Raw genomic sequence first — 10970 nt, forward strand, 5'->3', positions numbered from 1 at the left:
AGCCATGAGGCTTAATTGTGATTTACTGATTTATGAGTTTATGTTTGAACTTTGAAACTTTGAATATTTGAATTGTTGAAGTTTATGTTGTATTGTTGTTTATTTGAATTTTGAATTGTTGAATAATTGAATTGTTGAAGTCTTGAAGATGAATTTTCAATCTTGAATAAAAACAGGTTATTACTTGAATTCTTGTTCTGTTTGCATAGTTGAATAAAAATAGGTTATGTTTACAAGTTATTATTTGAAGATGAATTTTGAATAAAAATTGAATAATTGAATTTTTATTATTTTTTAGTCTGGGATCGGGATGGTACCGAACCAGTTTGGTACGGGACGAGATGGTACCATAATCCCAAAACCCCGATCCCGTCCCGTACCAATCCCGAATTCAAATCATAAGATGGAAACGAGATGAGGTAAGTTCTGTCCCCCCCCATCCCGTGCCCACCCCTAATTAAAAGGCAAAGATCAGATTATCCCTACAATCTCTGAAATATTGAATTTCAAAAACTGAAAATAATAGGGAATTTAGGAAAAATATGAAGTGGGAGACCTGGGGTTTTTCCGGTGAGGTCCGTGAAGAGGCGGTGGAACTGGTCCTCCTTGAGTGGGCCGCGTGAAAGCAGAGATTGAATGAGCATCTGGTGTCTCCAGTTTAGTTCCGTCATATTCAGTGCCCTTCGAAAGACTGATTTCTGTGGGGTCCACTGAATTGGTTCGCAAAATCCTAGCAAGAAAGAGGAAGATGGGTGTTTGTGTGCGAAGAAAATTGGGGGTTTTCCCGGAAAGTGGACTTGGCTTAGGTGAGTTTCCGAAGGCGGGAAAGAAGGGGTGAGGGTTTTGGGATATTTGAGATGGCGGGAGATGGAGGCATTTTTTTGTTGTAAAAGTAATTTTGGACAACTTTTTATCGAAGAGAGAACAGAGCATATAGGAGAGGTCAATCAGCTCAAATGGCAAAAGCTATTACAAGAAGATGAGGCCCATTTAGCCAAGTTATGGGTAACCTGGCATAAATAAAACTTTTTTTTTTCTTTTTTGGTCTAACTCGCATAAATAAACATAATAGAGACTTCTTGACATCCACACCATAGGTGGGATCAGGTTTATAAGAAAATTAGAAAAGTAATAATTCTTATGCAGCCTTTTTGTTTTTGTTTTTTTATTTGACCCGAGCCGATTATTAAATGGGCTAAAGCCCAAGCATGAAACGAAATCCGATTGTACCCATCTTAAATAGGCCCGGCCCGTTGTACACACAACAATTAGGAAACAAAGTGGTGCCCATTGAAGATGCGATAATTTGGACTGGCCTATTTAATAATTTGGTCGGGCTGGACTGCCCGTTTAAAATGCGTCCATCCGATCTTCTTGTTGTGCTCAAGTTGGCTTATTTAATAATTAGACTAAGTCGGTTCAACTCAATCATCTTAAATCTTAAGTCCAATCCAACCTATAACTCGGTCCATATCGGATTGTGCTCAGCCGGAACGGCCATTTCCTTATTTTAAAACTTTTGGAGTTTTAATAATTATATAATTAATAATTTTTAAGGTTTCTTTTTTACGTTGAATTCCATTCCATTACTATCTTAGGGAAAAGGCAGGAAGGGCATCATAGGACACATCACCAATCTTAATGGTGCCATTCAGGCTTTCTTCCATCTAATTCTCAAGCATGGCTCTGAACACCAGAGAACTGCTCACTTGATTAAGTGTCGAAATGTTTAAAAGAAATTCAAAGACATAAACAAAAAGGGAACCAGTTTTCCCAAGCACATGATGTGATCTACTCCAAAGTGAAAAGCTTTCTACATCAACAATAATTACAAGCAAACATATGCTCATAACTTCATAAGCCATAACATCACAACAACGTATGCAGATAAGCTAATGATAAAATATCAAACTTATCAGAAAAAAAAAACTTATTAATAATTTAATAGTCATTAATAATTATAACCTTAGGAATAGAATATACATAAAGTTATATTTATTTTTGAGATCTTATATTTGAAAACATCTTTATTCTAAGTCCTTTAATTTTACATTTTATAGACTAAAGCCTTATGACTTTTAAAATTCTAATTAAATTCCTATAATATTGTAACCATTACACGTTACATAATATTTGTGAATTAGTTTTTATTTTTTTTCCATGCATACCAGGCAGCACTTGGTGACCATTGTGCATTAGCAGTGCATTTTTGCTTCTCCCTCGAGCCCTCAGTACTAATTCGTTAACTTTATATTAGATTTTAACTCTTGAATTTTGGGTTTACAACCTTCACAAACCTCATTTTACACTCTAAGAGGGTATGGGGTGAACTCATACCCTATACCCTCAAAATATAAAAAATGATGACATATTTTTTTGACGTGACAATGATAAAAGGGCTTCATATAGACTAAGCAAACCCATAAAGTTTTAGTTTAAAGAAGAAACGTAATAAAAACTAAGAGGAAATTACAGATTTAGTCCAGTTATTTTATACCTAGTTTAATTTTGGTCCATAATGTTTTTTAAATTCTGTTTTGGTCTACTAATTGTTCCACTTGTTCAATAAAGGTCCAGATTTGTTTTCTCAAATTTGGCCTGCCTTTTACCCTATCAAATCTCATCCAAATTCAGCAAACATATAATTGTTTTAAAGTTATGTATTTTTTCTTTACAACCATATAAAGATCATTCAAATTGGAGTTCTAAAACTCAAGATAATTGACCCTAAAGTAGGATATCTGAAAGGACCGAAACTGCCAATTTTTCAAACTTCACTCAATCTCAATTCTCTTAGATTATAATATTTTAAATTTGTTTTTATGACTAAGAAATAATGAAATATAACTTATACTTCAATTATAATTGAAGAAAACACAACTCAAAAAATTTAAAGTCACAAATCTGGACCTTTATTGAACAAATGAAACAATTAGTGGACCAAAACAAAACTTAAAAAAGATCGTGGACCAAAATTGAACTATGTATAAAATAAGTAGACCAAATCTGTAATTTCCTAAACTCTAATTTTATGTATATTTATTTACATAGGCTAAAATTATTTTTTTAAAATTTTAAAAAAATTATGTAAACAGGCCGAACCGTCAAGGCTCGGGCCACTCCGACCTAAGACGGAGTCAGGCCAAACCGAGTGTAGCAACGAGCTAAAAAACCTTGGCCCAACCCGACCATATAGATATGGACCGGGCTTAACGCGGCCCACTTAAAGATAGGCTGGGTTGGGCTGGGCCGACTTTAAAAGAGCCAGGCTCATGCCAAATCTAGGACGGGACAACCCATTGTACACCTCTACATACTAGTTTTTTACTTACTGCAAATAAATAAGATCTAGAGTGAGCTCATAATTGAAGAAATGAAATCTTGTCATATTAATTGGGATTTATAGTCCTCTAGTACCGCTCCTCAAACATTATTATTCCTTTTTGTTGTTATTTGCTCTCAAACATTTTAAAGCTCCAATATGAAAATAAGAATAGTTAAATTTAAAGAGGCTTGCATATCTGTTAAACCTACAACCCAACTACCTATTTACGTGAATGTACTTAAAAGGTTAATGGCCCCAATTTTATGGTTTGTTTGGAACCCAAATCTCAAGACTGGCCCGGACCCATTTGGATCCCATTCATATTGATTCTAGTTTTCAGCTTTTATTTTAAAAGCCATTGTATGTGTTCTTCTTTCTCCTTCACATGCCACATCTCTCTTCTCCTTTTCAATTCCTTTTCCCTCTTTCTTTAAGTAAAAGAATAATAATAAAAAAAAAGAACAAAAATCCCTAACCAAATTAGCCTCTAGTTGATGATAATGTTGATGTCTGTTTGTTTTTTGTGTTTTTAAAAATAGTTTTCCTTCTTGAGGAATGTGGTAGCAATACAGGCACACCATGAGATGAAATGATTTCCAACCAAGAAACAAAAATATATACAAGAAAATTGATTATCAGAATTTACAATTTTCATTTTCCAATAAGCAAATGAACAATATTATCTGGTCAAAAAAGAATTAAAAAGGATGCATCTGGTCAAAAAAGAATTAAAGTTATGAAAAATTCATTCAGATTGAGTTTAGAGGGACCAAATTGATATTCTAAAACCAGTTCATAGTCGTCGAGAATATCCAGAACCTCCACATTTCTTGCAGAATACCAATCCTACAAAGATATAATTAATTTGAGAGATTGAACCATACAAAGCAAATATTGAACAACGTCACAATTGATGAATCCTTGAGGCCATGAAATTAGAATTCATTTGGAAGGAATGATTAAAAAAAAAAAAAGATTGGAATTTGACGATAAGACTAAATTAATTAAAAACTCTAGATACAAGGTATTTGAAGTGGATTTGAAATAATTAGACATAACGTAACTTTTTGTATTTGAAATTACTATGCACCATTGGATCATTTGAAATCCATGCATTTCTTCTTTTTCTTCTAATGCAATATAAATATCTATGTATAGTTAATAATCCAATCAAGTAATTCAATTATATAATATTAACTAAATCTCTAGATTAGAAGTCACTCGTTCCAAATGGACCCTCAGAGTTGAAGATTAAATAAACATAATCACTAGAAACCAATTGTAGAGTAGTAGCAGCAGTGGTACACTTCTGATATGATCATTTAGAAGTAGTAGTGTGGTTAGGGGTGAATTAATATCTATCTGCATGCTTAATTTACTTCTTTGGTAGTAACACTAGAGACATAGAAGATGGTCCTTCAATAGCAGTAGGAGTGTGATCAGAAACTATTACCTGCGCCCTTGCACACCTTACAATCAACCAAGCCTGTCTCCATCTTCATTTTACCATTGTTACAGAAGACACATTTTGTACCACCTGCCAATCAGAATTAAATTTTACATATTAAGAGAAGAAGAATACTACTGAGGCAATTCACAGTGACAAAGTGGAAGGGTAAAAAGAAATTACTAAATGTTGAAAAATGTAAAGAAATGATAACAGATGATATGCAGATCCATATCTTTTACATCCATTAGCACAAATATATTGTTGCAGCATTTTCTGCCAATTTTTTTCTAATCCTTTATATCCCTGGATGCTTGAAAAATAACATGTCAAAGAGAGTAGGGTGCAATGAGGGTTTGTCAAGCAATTACAAACCAACTGGCTATAATAGTCCATCAAACTGTCAGCATGGCTGATAGTATTAACATCAAGCTTTAATCGTTGTGTATCAACGTCGGTCCCCTTTGAGTTGAGCACTTGTTCAAAAACCTCAATTCCTTGACATACTGAATTCAAACACTGTTACAATATATATGCCTCCTATTTAGCTAACATGCAAATGGGTGCAATGAAATGATTTTCTTTCTGGTCCGTTTATGAGCACAAATCTTCCATCAATTTCAGAGCAAATTCACCAAATTAGTGGCATTTTCACAACAAATGCCTTATATAAGGCACTGAGAGCATATTTATTTTTCTGGGTTAACAAAAGACCCATGAAGGACTGCCTTCCAGTATTTGATAGCGAACTCTTCTGTCCATTTGTGTTTCAGATCCAGCCATGACTAAACTTTGTATAGAACTGTTTAACAAATGATAATATAGATCTCCTTCAAATTATACAGCTAATGGTTTGCTTAAGTACCTAAAAAAATAATTCTTCAAACCACCTACAAGGGGTTTCAGACTCAGACCCTCCCCCCCAACCCAATTTTAACTTCAAATGTCAAATCATATTAAGTTGAAATCCAAGGAGATTAAACATTCCTCATCAGAGTAAAACTTGGATTCCACAAAATTGTTTGCAAACATGAAAAGAAGAAAAAAAACTGACACAAAGCTTACACAAAGAGATTGCACCAAAGTATAGGGTGGGTACCGTTTAGTTTTCTATTATTTTCACCTTCAAAAATACAGTCTTAACATTTGTATGGGTTTTTCTAGTACTTATGTTCTACTATTCTGTTACAGTAGCTATGAAGATACATTTCAAATTATCAAATGTACAGATAGATAATGGAAAAGATTGACTAGTATATACGCCAAAGGTAAAGAACATCAATCACTGCATCTGCACAGCATATTGAAATTGAGAAAGTTCAAAATTATGATTAGGATAAAACTCAAAGAAGAATGCAGCCAAATTGTAATAAATTAAATAATGTTAGCTACAAAAGGACTCTAGCCCTTGTGTGGATTGGGGGAGAACTCATTGTAATTAGTCGTACTTGAACCTTTCTGTCCAAATTGGTTGGGTTCAGATCTCCACTGGACCAAACATTTATGCTGGTCCACCACCGGCAAAAATCATACCTATCTGGAGACTGTATGTGAAAAATAACACTAGATTGAAAATTAAACACCACCTCTCATCTACCAAGTCCATTTTGGGTTCATTTGTTTGGTGTAGATTGTAAGTTCTAAATATTATCACCAACAATCCCCTTAAAAAGTTTTGTCACCACCTCTACATGTTGTGGAAACACAGGAAGTCACTTAGAAAGCATACAAATGAATTGCAACTCTGACCGCAGAGTCATGTTATCATAATAAGGCTCACACAATAGCTTATAATTTCATTACCAAAATGACCAAAGTAACAAAATAAGAATTTCTCAGAGAATTAATCAAAGATACAAGCTTGCTTCACCTTTTCAAACTCAATTCTGAAACTACCTTAGAAAAGTTAAGCAAAGTTAAGGACAGAACAAAAGAAATTCATTACTAACACTTTTTACACATCATATTGTACAGTTGCTGGTTTGCAAAAAAGTCAGATTTTCATAGTCATCTTTCATTTCTTTATCTCAAAAAACCAAGAAAAGAAAAAGAAAAAAAAAAAAGTTCAGATAGTTATTACCATTGCCAGCACACCTCTCACAAGGCACAGGGTCACCCTGCAAAACATTCATGAAGACCCCAAAACCCATCATTCATCAGCCTTAACCCAAAAAACCAATTCCATAAGCTCCATTTTCTTTAAAGATAATAATTTTCCAAAAACAAACAAAACCCAGAAAGGGAGCAAAGCCTAGATTAATTCAGAACTAGTTGTTACCTTAAGACCGAGAAAAAGAGAGAGAGCAATGGCAGCCAAGACACTGATAGTGGCAAGAAAAGTTTGGGTATCCAAGGGCAAGGGTCTGTCAAAGCCAGTGAATAGTAGAATGGGTTGGACAATGAGCCTTGTTGGTTGAATAATGACTTCAGGTCTAGTAGTGATAGTGGCAGAACAGCGAAACAGTAATGGGAGTTCAAGTTTTGTTGGAGATTGTTGTGGAAGAGAATGATTGGCAGTGAGAGATGTTGTTGAAGAAGAAGAAGAACAAGAAAGAGGATGGAGAGAGTAGCAGGAAAGTGTAGCCATGGATAGAAGTTAAATGAATATGTGGAGCTCAGTTTCGTATTCAGTTTTTTTCTTTCTTTTCAACTTTTTTGTAAGCCAAAAAAAAAATCTTTTTAACTTTTTTAGTTTATTTTATTTTTATTTTCTAAATAAAAGGATTAAAACATATTTAAAACTAAAAGACCAAAAGAAAATACAATGAACATTGTTGCATAAGTGCATTTATGAAATTTATGAAATTTATTGTTCAATTTTGTTCATCAAATAAAATAACATTATTTATACTATAGAAAATTATGATTAAATACCAAATCTTAATAATTTTTTGATATAGCATGAAGACCATATAATATTTTAATTGAACTACTAAATTTAAATGTATTTTTTAGATTAGGTCACAAACATGTTGACTCCTTTGATTTGAGTCTTTTTCATTTGACATTTTTGTCCTTTGGTCCATATATGATGGGTGTTAGTTAAAATTTATAAGATTTTGACAAAATTGCTCTTGAGGCTTTTATATTATCTTGAAAATTCGCTAATGTTGTTTCAACTTCACATTTAGTTGTGACTGTACGACACTCACAACTTCAAATTTAGTTGTGACTGAACGACAGTCACATCTAATTTATGAGACAGTCACAGTTAAATTGTGACTTTATTAAATTTTTTTTAGAGAAATTATACTACAATATAATATAAATAGAGATCAAAACAATACTTTTACTCAAAATAATACATAGTATAGTGGTGTGAGTTGTCTCTTTCAATTTATCAAGACAGTCACAGTTAAGTTGTGACTGAATTGATATATATTTTTTAATACAATATAGTATAAATTAATGTAATATTTGTGATGTAATATTTTTTTTATTGTAGTGGCATGTAATGTAATATTTGTAAATTCTGATACCTTTTACTTTATTATTTTGTTTGACTTTTCAACTAGTACTTAATTTAAAATACTATTTAATTTTAGTACCTAAACTAAAAAGTTATTGAAATTAATGGACCTTTTATACTAAGGATTTTAATATTTTTAATAAGTAACATACTCGATATTATGTCACAATGCCTTTAATCCAAAAAAAGGAACATACTTGACATGTATTTAGGCCCAGTTTGCTTCTGTTGCAAAACTGCTGTGAAATAAAGCAGCTAAATGTTTAGTAAATTGTATTTTTAAAAGTGTTGTGACTTGTGAATATTTTTAAATTAGATATAATTCTAATAAGTAATAGTGATAGATAGTTCATTATGGAAAAAAAAAAAAAAAAAAAACTCACTACCTTATTAAATGGATTCTAACACACTACATATTTAGAAATGGACCTATGATTCTATGAAAGCAAAAGAAAATATTTTGTGAGTTAATTAAGAGTGCTGCTATTTGCACACCCTTTTTATTCTTTTTGCACACACTTTTCTCCTACACACCCCCTATCTTCTCTCAAAATTGAAAATTTCTCTTTAACACACCCCTCCAATTACCCTAATACCCTTATTTTATACATTTCACAAAATTTCTCACAACACACCCCTTCACCCACCACACCCCATCAACCATACCAAAAAAAAAACACACAGCCACCTCCCTCCCTCACCCCCGACCACCTCCTTCCCTCTCTCCTTCCCTCACCAACCACTTCTCTTTCTCTCTCCTCCTCGCAGCACCGACCTCTCTCTCTCTCTCTCTCTTTCCTCCCCGCAGCACCACCCTCATATCTCTCTCTCTCTCTTCTTCCGCAGCAGCTCCGAACACCATTAAAAAAAAAAAATTTCAGTTCAGCAGGTTCGGCGGACCAGTGCCGAACTGGGCTGTTTCGTTCGGCACTCATCCACCGAACAATCCTGTTATATTCGGTGGATGACTGCCGAACCAAACAGCCCGGTTTGGTACCTGTCCGCCGAACTGCCGAATTGCATATATTTTTTTTAATGGTGGCTGGTTCTGGGCTTCGAGGTGGAAGACGAGGTGCTGCGGGCGGAGGTGTAGCAGCGTGTGGGCGGCGGCCAAGGTTGACGGTGAAGAAGAAACATGTGGCTGCCGAAGGTTCGGTGGGTGGCTGCCGAAGGCAACTCGAATGTTCGGTGGGTGGCTGCCGAAGGAAATCGCCGGTTTCGGCGGATGGCTGCCGAACGAACCCGCAGGTTTCGGCGGATGACTGCCGAATGGCCTGCGAAGCTCATCCTTTTGGCAGGGACTGCGGCGTGGTCGTGCGAGCTGGGCAGAGCGAGGTCGAGCGTCGGTGGCGTGGTCGGGCGTTGGGGCTGTGCGAGCTTGGCATGGTGGTGGGCGTGGCTGTGCGAGCTTGGCATAGTGGTGGGCGCGGGGAGGGTGGTGCAGCAGGGAGGAGAGAGAGATGAGGAGAGAGAGAATGAGAGGGTGGTGCAGGAGGGTGGCACATGCAGGGGGTGGTGCTGCGCACGGTGGCGGTGCTGCGCCGGTGTGTGCAAAAAGATGGGGTGTGTACGGGGGGGGGAAGATGGGAATGGGGTGTGTGGGTGTGTGGGTGAGGGGAGGGCCAAAGTGGTCTTTTTTTTTTAGTGTTTTTTTTTTTTTTCAGAAGGGGTGTGCAAAAAGAAAAAAGAGGGTGTGCAAATAGCAGCCCTCTTAATTAATTAACTAATGCTTAACCACTTATTAATTTGATTAAACTGGAACCTAAGCTCCAACGACGTGATAGTACTCAAACCTCAAACCTCAAACCTAAGACTTAAACCTAGAGCCTGACCCACCAGCCACCAAATTTTAGACACCAAACCCATATGCTATGAAACCCTATCCTTAGGAATTGGACCCTCAAACTCAAGTTTGAAACCACAAACCCAAACACCTTGATAGAGCCTTACCCCAAACTTCCACCTAAGATCAAACTCGAATTTTGACCCCTACGTCCCAGGCTTCATGCCTTGAGCCCCAAACTTATGACTTTGAACCTTAATTAGGCTTGGTCTTTGGACTCAAGGTTTAGTCCTAAACCTTGAATTCTAAACCACGAACCCGAATCTCAAACCCCAAGCTTCCAATCACGAGTCTTGAGAACCAGGCTTTATGCCCAAGTCCCAAATTTGCATCATGAACCATGCCATCAAACTCATATCCTCATTTTTCAGATTGTAACTTAGTAACAATTTCAAATAAAAAGGGGCTGGAATGCATCATTTATGTATGAACTAACTAATTAACATTGTTCATGACATCTTTCTACCGAGCAGAATGACAAGTTACATGGGCTTGACAACAAGTCATTTAGGCTCAAAAGATGACCTAGTTGATTGCCTAGGCCCAAGTCCAGTTGGTCAAGTGATAATACATGCTCATAACCCCAAAATGTGCTCGGACTCCCGAAGCGAGCCCTGACTCATGCTCAAGCTTGCAACTCGTGCTTAGACTCCCAACACAAGATCGGGCTCACAACTCGCACTTAGGCTTTCAACCCGTTCTCGGAGTCCTAACTCCGACCAAAGGGCACCGCCGACGCTTGACACTCTTATCTATCACAAGGGACATGTGTTATCACCAAATTGTTTGACACCTCACCAAGTAAGTGATGTTAGCTAAATTGTACTATAAAATGAGACATTTGTCATTCATGCAAGGTACATAAACATTGTTTACTTTCGTTACT

At 35.9% G+C, this 10970-nt stretch overlaps 1 protein-coding gene across 1 annotated transcript; it reads right to left on the reverse strand.

Annotated features, from left to right (window-relative positions):
- Positions 1–3907: 3907 nt before the first annotated feature.
- Positions 3908–7403, reverse strand: LOC147299208 (thylakoid lumenal P17.1 protein). The gene is made up of 4 exons (XM_086257221.1): positions 7051–7403; positions 6853–6889; positions 4779–4862; positions 3908–4171 (listed from the first exon to the last, which is right to left on the reverse strand). Exons 1-4 carry the CDS (start codon positions 7357–7359, stop codon positions 4119–4121), a joined length of 483 nt encoding a protein of 160 aa, XP_086113347.1. The 5' UTR covers positions 7360–7403; the 3' UTR covers positions 3908–4118.
- Between the last annotated feature and the right edge of the window lie 3567 nt (positions 7404–10970).

Source organism: Dryas octopetala, chromosome 1 (genome assembly GCF_963921425.1).
Source record: "Dryas octopetala chromosome 1, drDryOcto1.1, whole genome shotgun sequence".
Classification (NCBI taxonomy): Eukaryota; Viridiplantae; Streptophyta; class Magnoliopsida; order Rosales; family Rosaceae; genus Dryas; species Dryas octopetala.